The 15,642-nt window shown below is 41.9% G+C and overlaps 1 protein-coding gene across 1 annotated transcript; it reads right to left on the bottom strand.

The window, feature by feature from the left end:
• Window positions 1–11,241: 11,241 nt before the first annotated feature.
• LOC118851438 (C-C chemokine receptor type 1-like) lies at window positions 11,242–12,555 on the bottom strand. The gene has a single exon (XM_036760891.1). The coding sequence runs from the start codon at window positions 12,549–12,551 to the stop codon at window positions 11,478–11,480; it is 1,074 nt and encodes a 357-aa protein (XP_036616786.1). The 5' UTR covers window positions 12,552–12,555; the 3' UTR covers window positions 11,242–11,477.
• Between the last annotated feature and the right edge of the window lie 3,087 nt (window positions 12,556–15,642).

Here is a 15,642-nt window from a genome sequence, read left to right as displayed (position 1 = left end):
TGAAAGGTTAAGCGGGTGTTTGCTTGCCCAGTGGTCTTTGAGTCATACTCATTTTTTGCATTTTTCTAAGTCAGGTGTGGAGACAGATTAGCCTCTGGCTAAGGCAGAATTTTCAGGCATTGGTACAGGATGCCCCTAAAGCCTTGGTGTGGCCTATTAAAGCTATTAAAGTCTAAAACTGTACTAAGACTTTGAAGATAATTTGCATAGGATGATTTAAGGAATACTGGGAAGTCCCCCCATCTCTCAGAAACCTCCCCTCCCTCCTTCCCTCCCTCACCCTTCTAGGAATTGTGGGAATTGAGTGAATTACAATGACTCTATCTTGTGACTCAATTCTGGATCTAGCTCAGTTCCCTTTCTGTTCCATTATGGGATCTGTGAAAATAAAAAGTTTATTGTATTGTTTGAACCTAGCTCTGCATGACTGGGAAGCTAGACCACTTCCACGTGTTGCTTAGAGACTCTTAATTAAGGACTTAGGTTCTGCTGACCAGAAATCCAGTCAGATCCAAAGACCGGTGGAAGGAGTTTTCTCACAGTTATACATCTCACAAAACTCACAGGTCTTACCTAAAAACTGGTCCTGTGCTGATCAATCAATTACTGTTTCCTTGTTCCTTTGCTTGACTACAGATACTTGGGGGAGTGGGACACCTCTTCTTCAGATTTCAGGGAATTGCACCTGTTTATCTTCCCCTTCCCAACTTAGAAAACCCCTAATCTTTCCTCCAATTAGAAATCAGATGACTTCATCCTGTATACTTGTTTATATCCTGTTAATTGTTTGCATTCAATGCATAAAAAATCTGCCTCTCCCTGTATTTGGGGGCCAGTGTCAAAACTGAGGAGGCTTGATCCTGGTTGGTTACGCAATTGACATGCACTGCTTAATTCATCGATAAGCTCAGAAGCTCAAACTTTTGTTTCCTCAGTCACTTCAATCAATCCTCTTGTCACACCCCCTTACTGATGCCTGAAACTCCATTAGTCATCCATTCATTTGTGTTAAAGATTGCTTTCAGGATCTTCTGCTTAAGCCAATGTGGGGGCAGAAAGTGAGAAAAGGCCAGATTCTGAAACCCATCTAGAACAAGAAACTAAGCCATGTGTGTATACACACATGTACACACACACACACACACACACACACACACACACACACACCTCCCCTGGAAAAGAATCAGAATCTGAGTCATCAAAAAAGCCAAGATTCTCCCTCCCGCAAACAGCTGAGTTATCCTTTGTTCTGTACAGTAGCTCAAAAGAAATGTGAGAAGCACAGATTTAGAGACATCTCTGTCCAATTGTTTAGACAGTTTATTTGTGCCTAACCTGTGGTAAGACCTTCTGAACCCATATTGGTTTGATCAGCCACAGTTGGACACACTGTACCTTGATCCCAACATAGTGATATCATTTTGATCCTCTTTGAGTACGAGGGTCAGCAATGGAACCATTTCACACATTTATTCAAACCTAAACCAAGGTCCACTATCTCTCTCTCTCTCTTTTCTTTTTGGCAGGGGGGAAGGCAGAGCAATTAGGGTTAAGTGACTTGCCCAAGGTCACACAGCTAGTGTGTCAAGTATCTGAGGCCGGATTTGAACTCACGTCCTCCTGACTCCAGGGCTGGTGCTCTACTCACTGCGCCACCTAGTTGCCCCCAAATACAAGCAAACCTCCCCATTGGGGAATGGAAGCCTGGCATCCCTCCATCTTCTACGGGAAGCCTTTCCCAATCCATCTTAATTCTAGTGCCTTCCCTCTTTTATAATTATTTCCTACTTACTTTGTATATATCTTATTTGTAAAGAGCTGTTTGCACATCTCCCCCACTAGAATTTCAGGGACTTTCTTTTGTCTCTTTTTGTAACTCCAGTGCTTAGCATGATGCCTATCACATAGTGGGTGCTTAATACATATTTATTGACTGTTAATTCATTAAGTTCAGTCTCTGGCATCAGAAGGATTCTGTCCTTCTATGTGTTTATTTTTATCTGACCAATTCATGATTGGTATATTCAAATATGACTGGGTGGGGCTCTGCTTATGCTGCATTGGTACATTGGTGGTAGTCCTAATCTCCCTTTTCCTACCTCAGTGGCCCCTTCCTTTTTAAAACAGGAAATATGTAAAGACCTTATGTCTTAATTATGTGTTAATAATATGAAAGCCCTAAATGAATAGAGGTCTCTGCCTTGTAATAGAGATTGTCAAATTCAAATGCAACTGGGAAATCATTTACATGTGGGTACTGACTTTAGTGCCAACTAAAAAAACAAACCCCAAATGACAAAGGGTAAATATCATTGTGACATTGCTAATTATTCTTCTTGTGGTAGATATAAGCCGTCCTTTTAGCCCCAAATACCCATTATGAAGACACCTAGCCTTATTAAGACACCTACCTTATTTTTAAATTTTTTTAAAAAAAGTTTATTTAGTTTTAGTTTTCAACATTCACCTCAATAGGATTTTGAATTCTAAATTTTCTCCCCCTTCTGCCCCTTCCCCCTCCCCAAGACTGTATGCATTCTAATACAGGCTATACATACATATATATACATATATATGTACTTAGATATGTATATATATTCATATTAGACATATTTTCACATTGGTCATGTTGTAAAGAAGAATTAGAACCAATGGGAGGAACCACAAGAAAGAAGACACAAAAAAAGAGAGAGAGAGAGAGCAAATAGTCTGCTTCAATTTGCCTTCAGATTCCATGATTCTTTTCTGGATGTGAATAGCATTTTCCATCATGAGTCTTTTGGAGTTGTAAGACACCTACCTTATTAACGGGTGATGAATCTATTTGTTATTATTCAAGAAAGTTTGTGGTTTAACCACATCGAAAGGTCAAATTGCCTTGAAGGCTGGGTTATAGCAGTTTTTATGTTACTTGGTTTTTGTTTTTGTTTTTAGCCTGATCTAAGTTCACTTATGGATTCATTTTTTCAGATGAAACGAGTAGGTGTTCAGTTTGGCGTTTTTAGGTTCATTTTGGAGTGAGTAGGTTCACCCCTTAATCAAATGAAATATGATTCGCTAATTAATAGGGTAGGAAAATTCTCAAACTGGTAACATTTGTATACAGGGACCACCTGTTGCTTTCTAGCAACTTACCTCTCTTTTGTAAAAGATTCTCCCATGACTTCCTCATGATTCTAAGGGAAGGCTCTCAAGACTTTACTGAGACCCTACAGAAGGGTTCTCTAGACAGAGGTTATGTTGTCAGGTAGTGGTCAGACAAAGGGCTTAGGACCTAGACTGTTGCCACTCTAGGTTATTCACAAAGGATCCCAGGTTAGGAGCCCCAGAGAGTAGAAGCAGAGAGTTAAGCTAAGATCTGATATAACAGAGGCCAAAATGGAAGAAGAATAAAAGAAATGCCATGACCCAGGGTCACAGACTAGAACAAGGCAGATCTAGAGAAACAGATCTCAAAGTTGGAGGGGGTAGGGAAGTAGGCTGGCCTTCAAAACCATCACATCATCACTCTAAGCCCCTGATTTTCTGGTTAGCCTCTATGTGTCTAGTCATTGGCTCTCCCCCATGCCTAGATGGCTCTCCTTTCTCATCTCTGCCCCACAGCTTCCCCAGCTTCTTTCAAGACTCAGCTAAAATCTTGCAAAGCAAGAGGCCTTGTGGTCTCCCTTCCCCTCACCCAAATGCTAGTGTTGTCCCTTCGAGATTACATTCTATTGTGTTTACGCTGTATATAGCTTGCAAGTGCACAATGCATAGTGTTGAGTTCTTTTGCACGGGTGGGTTCTGTGTGTCTACGGAGTCTGTCTAGATGTAGCTTGCAGGGAGGCAAGGATGAATATCTCTAGAGTTTCTTTCCCCACTTTTCTTAAAGGGAGCCTGATTCCTACCAAGAAAAGAAGCAGGAATTTGGGACCAGAGGATGGCTATTCTCTTCTCCTCAGAGAGAAGGGCTATTGGACTAGAGTTTTAACTATCTATCTGTTCCATTAAATATTGTTAGTCTAAGGGAAATAATTTTTAGATTCAAGATAATGGCCTGATCACTATCCCTTAATGTGGAAAGAGTCCCCCTAACTATATATCCAAAGCTTAACTCCATTCCCACCAAATGTCAATTCAACATGTGCACCTATTTTTAAGTGGTCACCCACAGGATATATATTGAAGGGAAGCAAAAGGCCCAGTTGTCCAAAACTTTCTTTGTCATTAGTTTGGTCACTGCCTTAAACATATATTAGTCACTCCTTTCAGTTAAAGCATTGACTATAGAAATCCATTGCTAAAATGCAAATACATGTGGCAAATAGCAAATAAACCAACATATCTAAATGGAACCCTAAATACACACACACACACACACACACACACACACATATATATTGATTTCTGTTTTACTATCAACTATATACATATATACATACATGCACATGCACATACCCACACACATATAAATGTATACACAACAAACTTATTCAGTGCCTACTATGTGCCAGACACTGTGCTAAGGGCTGAGAATACAAAAAGGGGCAAAAGACAGTCCCTGCCCTCAAGGATTTGAGACTATATACTGGACAATATTCAGAGGAAATGAGGTCTCCCATTGGAAGTGAGATAACTCAGCCCAGCCAAGAGCGAGAGTCTCAGATCCCAACCAAGGGGAAATTCTCTGAAGTCTCAAGTGTAATAAGCTAGGGATAAGGACATGGTCAAAGTGCTGACTTTTCCGTGTGTTGGCTTCTTTCCAGGCTCTTCCTCTCCCTTCAGGGATCTGAAGAGATTCTGGAACAGTGTGTCTTTTCTCTTCTCCAGCTCTCGCCAACCCCACCCCTCATGAAGGGGAGGAGCATTGTAATCAATCTCCACCAATGGATGTTGTGTTATGCAAACGGACCTTTGAGTCAAGGGTTAATTGGCATACTTGTTTGCTTGCTTTCTCCCCCATTGGAATGAGAGCTGTTTGAGAGAAGAGACTTTTGTTTTTCCTTGTGTCATCTGTGCTTAGCACAATGCCTGGCACACAGTGAGTACATAATCAATGCTTGTTGACTTGACTTGACTGGACTTGACTTTCTCAAGGTAGCTTGACACCTACTGTGGGGCCCATGTATTTCCCTCCCCTCCTCCTTTTAAGCAGCCACTGCCTTCATGCTGCTCCTTGATTTTCCTGGATTTCACATTGTCTTACCCTTCTATAGTCTCACTGTCCCCAACCTAGTAAACCCTTATGTTTCCAGCAGTAGTCTTGCTCTAGTGGACAGAATGCTGGATCTGGACTCAGTGGACCTAGGTTGGCTATGTGACCTTAGGCATACTTAAGCTCTTTGGGCCTCAGTCTGCCCATCATAAAATGAAGGATTTGAATGGCACTTTGCAAAATCTGAAGTATTATGTAAATGCTAGCTGTTATTAATATCACAACATGCCCTCTATGATCCAGCTCTAAATTCCAACCCCCTGGCTCCCATCATCTGAAGATTTGATAAAACTGCCTTCAATGTCTTTATCCAAGTCACTGACAAAAGTATTAAATAGGATGGGGTCACTAATGTGATAGTGCTATTGTGTTCATGCATAACCCTTTCCAGAAGATATTTTTGCATTTTAGGAATGGATTTCTGTAGCCAGTGCTTTAACTGAAAGGAATGACTAATATCAGACATTTAAGGAAAAGGAAGTTTCGGACAAGTAGTGCCTTTCATTGCCTTCAATTTGCACCTTTGGGTGATACCTACTTTGCACCCATATAGAGCTGGCTTTGGCAATAGGCCCCAGAGACAGGACAGAATATGAACTTTGTGTTTTCTGAAGCAGATGAAAAGAAAAAGTCTCCAATGAAGTCTAGAAGGGTAAAAAGAAGCCCCGACTCCTACAATTTTGTACATGTGTGGACTCAAAGTCATATCTACTGAGGTAGTTTTTTCCTTCTCTGTCTCTCCTTTTTTCTTGCTCTCTGTCTCCTTTCCTCTCTCTGTGTCTCTCTTTCTCTGTCTCTGTCTGTTTCTGTCTCTCTCCACCAACACAAGGGTTGGCTTCAATACAGGGTTCTTTTACAGCACCACTAAAATGAATGTGTCTGGTATAACCCAGAATTGAATAGCTAGGTCAGCACTTAAGTATTTTGAGGATGACAAAGCTGCTTCCGGCCACGTGAGAATCAGACCGGAAAGATGAGGAAGCAGAACTTCTGATTGTGGGCAGCCACTGAGCAAAGCAATTCGATGACTCAGTGGATCTTTAAAGAGAGTGATCTGCCCATAGGCCTTTACTGAGCCCTTCTTTTCTCAAGATGGACACCAGATTTGTTAGCAATCTCGTGAATTCAAGAGGTTCAGAGGTGCTGGGTCCATCTGATCAAACTGGCTGACTTTGCTGGATAAGATAACCAGGAGAAGGGTTGCCTATTATGCAACAGACACTGCATTAAGCACTTTACATATATTTCAGTCAATACTCACAACAATCCTGAGAGATAGGTGTTATTAGTATCCCCATTTTACAGTTGAAGACACTGAAGCAAATAGAGGTTAAATGACTTGCCCAGGGTCACACAGCTAGTACATATCTGAGTCAAGCCACTTATAAGGGGAGCAGGTCAGGCACTATCCTAGCTGGTCAGTAGACATGGATTTTGAGAGGACAATGTAGAGCTGAGGTGAAATATAACAATACCTATTCAGTGGTCCCACAAATTTCTTTAAGTTCTTATAAGATTTAAGGATCAACCTCCTAAGGAAATAAATAGCTATAAATGAAGTTACTGAATCTTGTTTTAGTCTTTCTACTATTATATTGTTGTGATAGTTTTGTATTTAGCATTTTTTTTATGTGTAGGAAATAAATACCTGTCCCATACCTGATTCAGATTGTACATTGAATATCTTTCTGTTCCACCATTTGGAGAGATCCTGGATGTGAGCCAAAAATTAAGCCTTGCACACTTTCCACCCTTCATAGTAGGGTGGGGCAATAGACTGGACAGGAATTTGAGACAAAAGTGGTACTCACTTGATAACAGGGGTTCCTGCTCCAATAACCCTAAGCACTTTACAATTATTATCTTATTTGAGCCTCGCCTCAGCCCTGGGAGGTAGGTGCTGTTATTATCCCCACCGCAAAGGGCCTAGAGGGTTATGGTCTATAGGGTCACAAAGAGTTGAACATGACCGAACAACAACAAAACCAGAGATTTCAACCTGTATGATGAAAATTCCCTACATCAAGAAAACCACTAGTCCAGTTCCCCTTTGGGAATACTTCAAATAAAATTTGAAAGCAGTGACCATTCTTAACAGTCCTAGAACTGGTTTTGTCAAAAGAGGCTCTTCCCTGCCAAAACTTCTCCTTCTTCCCAAATTGGTGTTGTGATGGACTCCTCCCTCCCCCTCTAAATTCCCCAGAAAGAGGCCAAGAAAAGAAGCTCCAACTATTATGGTTGCCAAAGTCCCGCCAGCTACCTCTTTGTCAGTGAGACCACCAGATTGGCAAGATTGCTTTAACAGTTTTCTATGAGTCTTGGTAAAGTCCAAGCCAGCTAACTGGGAGGAACTGCTCTCCTTTGAGAGGCTCAGGGAGGAATAGGGTTTGGCATGGTAGATAATGAGGCAAGGAGGGAAGACAGCAGTAGCCAGAGTCAATGGCTTGCCTCCATTTATGCCAAAGACCCCAAGCAGATGGACAACTCGCTTTTTATAAGTTTTAGGGAGTACAGAACAAAGAACAAAATTGCAGTGGGGGTGAAGGGGGAAATGACGTCATGAGATTGAGTTCAAAATGATTGGTTACAGAGATGAGGTGCAAAAACATAGTGATCAGTTGGAAGTTTGGTCCAATTCTTTCATTTTATAGGGTAGTTGGGAAGAAAGTTCTTAGCAAAGCTTAAAGCATTATAGGTATGAGCCACTACCATCATTTTTATCATTATAAATGAAGAGATAAAGAGATTAAATGACTACCCAGATCCCAATGGGTGCTCTGCACTGCAGAATATGGGTACCTTTCTCATGTCTCCTCTGCCCCCATTGCCCAGTTCACAGCAGGAATTGACTGCACTGCTTTCCCAGTTGGATGTTGGAGTGACTCGGAACCTTGAAACAGTTAAATATTGAGATGGATAGAGCATTGGGGGTGACAGAGTTCCTACAATCAGAGTCAGAAAGATCTGAGTTCAAATCTGGCCTAAGGCACTTACTAGCTATATCATCCTGGGCAAGTCACTTAACCTCTGCTTGACTTGGTTTCCTCCACTGTTAAATGGGGATAACCGTGGCAACTAGCTCCCAGCGTTGTGGGGCTCAAATGAGCAAAGTGCTTAGCACATTGTCTGGTACACAGTAAACATTTAATAAATGCTTGTTCCCTTTCCCTTTCTTCTCCCTTACATTAAGATTCTGGGGACCATTACCACTTTTCTAACAGTTGTTGATGAGAGACGTGACTTCCATTAGGACTTGGATGGGCAAAAAGTTGACGACTAGATGGTAAGGTGGTAGACCACTAGACCTTGCCCTGCCACCATGGCTCCTCAGGGCATTACCATCTGACTTGGCGTTGCACCCTGCCTCATGACCTTTATCATCTGTCCTGCTATAGCAACCTAAGGGCCACAGGACCTTTCCATCTGCCCTGCAGCTAGATCTTTTTATACATATTGTCTCGCCTAGTTAGAATGTGAGCCCCTTGAAGGCAGGCACTCTCTAGTTTGTCAATTTCTCTCTCCAGCACCCAGCAATGACTTAAGAAATATTTCTCTTTTCCTTATCCCCATGGCCAGTTGGCCACAGGAAGGATCTAATTTCAAGGCCAATGTTCTTTCCATGCAAAATAACTGGCAACTTTTTGAAAATGTACTAGAAAATTCTTAAGAACTTTCTCAGACAATGACCTAAAATGACTTTACTAGTAAAGTTGGTGGGACTAATAGAATCTATTAGGGATCACTTGGTGGTACAATGGGTCTAGAGTACCAGACAAGGAGTCAGGAAGACCTGAGTTCAAATTCAGCCTCAGGCACTTACTAGCTATGACTCTGGGTAAATCATTGAGCCTCTGTTTGCCTCAGTTTCTTTAACTGTAAAATGGAGGTAATAATAGCATTTATCTCATAGGACTTTTATGAAGATTAAAAGAGATAATATTTGTAAACCATTCTGCTAACCTTAAAATTGCACATTTTATAATATAAAATATTATATGTTTTATAATATACCATATTTAGATTATACATAATGCTATATTATATATTTATATTACAGGTTTTGTATAATGTAATTTTATATTATACATTATATTACATATTATTCATATTATACATTCTATATGATATATTTTATAATATATCTGCCTATATAAATGCTAGCTCTTAATTACTATTATTATTATTATAAGACAGACTCCTCTGTAGGCAGAGGTTTTCAGATCCTAGCTGTGTAGACCCCTGAGAATTCTAGTCTGTTTGAACATAAATTCCCATAGCCTGGGGGTAGGGAACTGCTCCTGGGTCAAGGGGGCCGGGACAATGTACTCACTCCCTAAGTGACTAAGGGCCCTCCTGCTCTGGTCCAGAATACATTTAATCTTGGGACGGTCCAGCCTCTATTGAGAGTGAGGCTAAGCTGTCTTTTCTCATCTTCTCAGTCCTTGCCTTCTTAAACCCCATCACTAATGCCCTGGAAATTAATTTCGCAAAAAACCAGAGTTTGGTTCATGTCTAAGTCTCCCCAAAGTAGGGAGAAAGGGAAGTAAAAAAACAGCAATAGTGATGAAATATGAGACAGGCATTTATTTCCTAGATGTACAGCAACAGAATGACCCAAAACAGAATTCAGAAACAACTTATAACTACATTGCCGCAATCTCTCAGGAAGCCAATACTTAAACCCTATCAACACCTAAATGTGTTTGTGGGGTTGCTGATTAGGCATTTCACATTTCACCTCTGTTACCTAGTGTCCAAGCAACTCCTGGCCTACACCTTCCAGTAAAACAAGCCAGGCTTGGGCCAGTCCTCTTGTGGATGCTCATCTTCTCCACTGGCTTTGGCCAGTCATTCTTCCCTTACCAGTCAGCTCGGACCAAAAAGCCCCGGGACCTCGTGGGCTGTTTGTCATGAAAGGGCAGTATTACCATGAGGTGGAGAGGCTAACTAGAGAAGTCAATGAAAGTCTGCCCCTCCCCCTCCCCTCCTCCCCTGGTCCCAGGTCACATGGGAGAATGCTGAAGCCCACAGAAGATGAGTGCATTACCCACTGTCATACAGCTGCTGTCTCTAGATAACTTTATGCTGACTCAGAATCCTAGGAGAATAGACTTTGGGAGCTTTGGGGGCTAGTAACTCCAGTTACTGTTATAGATATAGCTTTAAAAAAAACCACAAATGAAATTTCTCTGATGTATTTAGGTTTTCAGAGAATGCTGGTCTGGTCAGGTCTTGTACAGTCACAATAGCTGACATTTCCATTGCGCATCAAATTTTGCAAAGTCCTTTCTATAGGGCAGGTACTGCACAAGCTATGCCCATTTTATGGATGAGAAAACTGAGGCTCAGACAGGTCAAATAACTCAGTCACATACCTGGTAAGTGTTGGAGGCAGGGTGTACACCTAGGCCTCCTTGACTCAAGTCTAACATTCTATCCCCTGTGCTACATTCTCTCTCTCTCTCTCTCCCCCTCATCCTTTCCTTTCCCCCCCTCCTCCCTTTTCCTCTCTCCTCCTCCACCTCCTCCTTCTTCTTCTTCTCCCACCCTCTCTTTCTATAGGGAAAGATAGAAAAGCTAGGCAGCACAGTGGATGGAGTGCCAGTCCAGAGTCAGGAAGACCAGAGTTCACATCCAGCTTCAGACACTTACTAGCTATGTGACCCTGGGCAATTCACTTCACCCTGTTTGCCTTCGTTTCCTCATATGTAAAATGAGCTGGAGAAGGAAATGGCAAGCTATTCCAACATCTTTCCCAAGAAAACCCCAAATGGGGTTGCAAAGAGTCAGATACAACTGAAAACAACTAAACAACAGATAGAGATAGAAACATATAGAGATAGATGCATACATGTGTATGTAGGAATGTATGTATATGTATACAAAGACATAATATATATTATATGTAATGCTCCTATTATATTTTTGCATGTTAGAAAAGCATGATTTTCAAGTCTGAGGGTACAGAAACTTTTATTTATAATTGCTAATAAACCTCAAAAGAAAATAAATTACATTAAGTTCTGTTTGCATCTACAAAGCTCTTTGTGACTCCTGAGCAATTTTGCAAATAGCTCTGTCCTTATAGTCTGAGTACTGTAGTTTTAGTAGACCCCAGGGCCTTATCTCTCAGACATCTCACCTCCCAGGTGAGATTGACTTTGTATCCCTTCTGAGAAGCCTAATGTGGAGATCAGTGCATTGGTTTTGTTTTTCCCGTTCCAGCTTGGTAAACTTCAATGCCCATGACCCACTCTCCTAGGTAAGCTATTCTCAGGCCAATCTAAAACTCAACTGAGAGTTCTTGTTCTCCAGTAGATGGAGAGATAGAACTGGCCCTCTCCAGTCTGTCCCTCAAGAAGGATGGGATATGTTTGCACAGGTGCACTACAATGTGATTGTGGATAAAATGAGAGAGGTATTTCTGAAACCGCTCCCCAACAAAGGCATAGATCACAGGGTTGACACAACAGTGTGTCAAAGCAATGACTTCAGTCACTTGTATTGCCAAGTCCAACTGTTCGCTCTTCTTACATCCGAGTGTGAAAAAGAAATCTTGGAAAGCAGAAACTAGAACTGTGAGGTTATAGGGTGTCCAGAAGAGAAAGAAGATAACCATGATGACAAAAATCAGCTTGACAACTTTCCATTTCCTCTCACTCCTCCGTCTAAGCAGTATTTTTATAATACCTGTGTAGCAGATGATCATGACCAGCAGGGGCAAAATGAGTCCCAGAATGTTCAGTTTCAAAGCCTGGAACTGTCGCCACATCCTTGCAGTCTCGTATGGGAAATGAGGGCTGCAGGTGTAACGATAAAACTCATTCTGAGATCTAGTAAAGATAATATCAGGGAGAGAGGCCAGGAAGGCCACACCCCAGGTAATGATGCTGGTCATGATGCTGAGGACTACCTTCCTGACCCTTATGGCAAACACCGCATGGACAATGGCCAGGTACCTATCAATGGTCAACAGGATGATGAAGAAGATTTCACTGTATAAACCCAAATAATATAACCCTGAAAGGAGTTTACACATGGTATCTCCAAAGACCCAGTCCCTTTTCAACTCATAGTGAATCCAGAATGGAAGTGTAATGAGGAAAAGCAGATCTGAGATGGCCAAGTTGAGAAGGTAGATGTTGGTCATAGTCTTGAGTCTCTTGTACTTTGTAAGGATCAACACCACCATGGCATTGCCCAGCAGGCCTGTGAAGAACACCACGAAGTACAGATGAGGCAAGAACGTGGCAGTCAGATCTCTGACATTGTCTTTGTGGCATGGAGCAGCGATATCATAATCATAGTCGTAACCTTCAGTCGTGGTAGGATCTAGTAGGGTTGTAGAAGTACTCATCCTGGGTTACCTTGTAAGGAAAGAAAAAGGTTGATTTGTTTGCTTGTTTTGCTAAAAGATTCATAGAAACTCCTAGAATCATAGATCGTTGAATCTTAGTGTGACCTGAGCTTAACCCATACTGAACAGGAGTCTCCTCTACCACATGCCCACCAAAAGGTCTGATAGCATTAGAATGTAAGCTCTTTTACAGGTAGGCTTTGTTTCCTTTGTGTGTGTATCCATTGTACCTAGCACAGTGCCTGGCACATAGGTGCTTAGTCAATATTTCTTGACTGATTGGTCATCAAGCCTTATTGTCTAATGTGCACAGTATATAATTTTGCAATTCTGGATAGAACGTAAGCTCCTTGGGGACAGGGATTGTTTTCTTTCTGTTTTAGTATTCCCAACACCCAACATGCTGCCAGGCACTTGATAAATGCTTACTGATTAATTACTGATTCATCAGTTTCCATTACAATTCCCTGGTGACCCTGGGTTCTCGAAGGCTTTGCCAAGGGATCCCAAGCCCTGACAAGTCATACCAAACCAAAAAGATTCCAAGCACCTCCCTCTAGTAGAATGGAAGCATTTTAAGGGTGCAGATTATTTTAATTTTTGTCTTTGTATCTCCAGGGACACAGGGTACAGTGCCTGATTGGCTTAAATCAGAGGGCCAGAAATGGACTGGGTATTCATTGAGAACCAACCTGGCTCAGTTCATACAGGCTCATGACTGAGAGGCTTGGCTCATCACCTAGAGAGGCAATAGCATTTCTGAGCCACGGAATTCCTAAAATCCCCTACAGAAGCATGAGGAGGGGGATAGTACTCCATATCTGGGGAGGAAGCACAAACAATGATAATTTTCTCCAGTATTGAGATGTGAGTGTATTATGGATCTCAGAGCCAGGGTGCTCATATGAAGCATGACCAGGGTTGAGTACCAGACACTTGCAAAGCCAAGTCACCAGTTTGTTTATTGAATACCATAGAGGCACAGAAATCACTGGGAAAGCACTCAGGGGAAGACCATGGGGATGATTAAGAGAGAAAACTCAGGCTTAGGCTATCTCTCCCCCATCAAAATTTACCCTTCCCTAGTTTATGCCTTAAGTTCTCTCTTCCCTTGAACTACAAATGAGGAAACAAATTTGAAGAGGTTAAGAATTATAGGTTCAAGGTCATGTATCAAGATAAGTACCTCTACTTCCTCGTCTACAAAATGAGGGGGTTGGACTAACTAAAGTCCCTAGGTGTTCTCTCCCTCCTCTCTCTCTCTCTCTCTCTCTCTCTCTCTCTCTCTCTCTCTCTCTCTCTCCACCTCTCTCTTCTCTCTCTCCTCTCCTCTCCTCTCCTCTCCTCTCCTCTCCTCTCCTCTCCTCTCCTCTCCTCTCCTCTCCTCTCCTTTCCCCCATCTCCACTCAGATTGAAATCTCATGAGTCTTTAATTCTTTGAATCCATCTGGTTGGTCAGAGATACTGTCTCTTTACTAGCAGACCATTAAATGAAGACCATATTGGTGTTTCCTGCCCCCAGTAAAGAAGGTAATAGAACTCAGTCTGCCAAGTAGAACCTAGAGGAAGGGAAGACCTATTTTCTACAGAGGTACCAAGCAGGCTGGTGAACAAAAAAGTCAGGCAGTGACTAAAGACAAACTGCCAGAGCTGCTGTCCCATAGCCCAGCACTCTGAGCCCTATGGAGCAATGTAAAAGCCTATGGAAACAGACTTTTCACATACTAATTTTCAGAGGGGAGACTCAATCCCTTATGCCACCACTACCATCACATTCCGGAGTTTGGGATCTCATTGTCACTTCCCTGGATAAATGCAATAGACAGAGTGCCTGATCAAGAGTTAGGAAGACCTTGAGTTTAAATCCAGCTGGAGACACTTACTGTATGACCCTTGATAAGTTACTTAACCTCTGTCTGCCTCAGTTTCCTCAACTGTAAAATGGGGATAATAATGCCACCCATTCAAGGTTGTGGTGAGGATCAAATGAGATAATGTTTGCAAAGTTATATGGCGCCCCAAAGTGCTATATAAATCCTGGTTCTTATTATTTTAACAGCCTCCTCCTATTTGGACTACTGGCTTGCAATCTCTCACCTGTCTGATCCATCCCTCACACTACTGCCAAAAGAATCTTCTTTAAGGACAAGGCTGATGATCAAGAACCTTCAGTGGCTCCCTATTAGATCCAGGATGACATATAAGTTCCTCCGCTTGGCATTTAAAGTCTGGAGGGAGCCTACCCTTTCAGGTTTATTTCACATTTGTCGATTTCATGAATTCTATGGTCCAGTCCAACTGACCTATTTACTGTTCCCTGAACCGGGCATTCCATTTCTCATCAGTCCTTCATGCCTGGAATGCACTCATTCCTCCCCTCCCCATGAGATGCCTACCCTCCTTCAAGCTCAGTTTAGGGGTCATGTTGCACCACAGGCTTTCCTGACTTCCGTTGTTAGAGCTCTTTCTCTACCAAAATGATCATACATGTACTTATCTCTGTGTGTGTGTGTGTGTGTGTGTGTGCGTGTGTATGTGTAGTTTCCAGTGGTGTGCTGGAAATGTAAATCCAGACAATCAGCAAAACAAATGAAGCTGCAATTTGGAGTATTTGACAATTTCCAAAGTATAAATGCTCACACTAAAAATTTAACACTCAGCTCTCATAAGACAGTATGTATGAGATCCAGAATACCATGATTGTATCTCTCAGGAGGGCAGAGACTATTCTTCCTTTTGTCTTTGTAGTCCTGGTACCTAACAAGGTAACAAAGCCATGATTTCAAGTTGGGAACTCTCAGTGTGCGTACTCCCTCCAGGAATACAGATCTAAAACTACTCTGCAATTTACAGTATTAGAGATGGGTGTGGAGGACTGAAAGGTTGTGACCTGCTCAAAATCACTCAGCCAGTATATATCAGAGACTGGACTTGAATGCATGGCTTTCTGATGCCAAGACCCACTCTCTTTATCCAACTCCATCACTTTGTTTTTCACCTTGCACATAGTAGGAGATTAACAAGTGCTTGTTGTATTGGCCACTGTATAGCCATTCTGAAACCCTTCGATTCTTGGAAAGCAAATGACCTA

Source organism: Trichosurus vulpecula, chromosome 5 (assembly GCF_011100635.1).
Source record: "Trichosurus vulpecula isolate mTriVul1 chromosome 5, mTriVul1.pri, whole genome shotgun sequence".
Lineage (NCBI taxonomy): Eukaryota > Metazoa > Chordata > Mammalia > Diprotodontia > Phalangeridae > Trichosurus > Trichosurus vulpecula.
The sequence above is the reverse complement of the archived record's forward strand: the minus strand, read 5'-3'. Positions and strand labels throughout refer to the sequence as shown.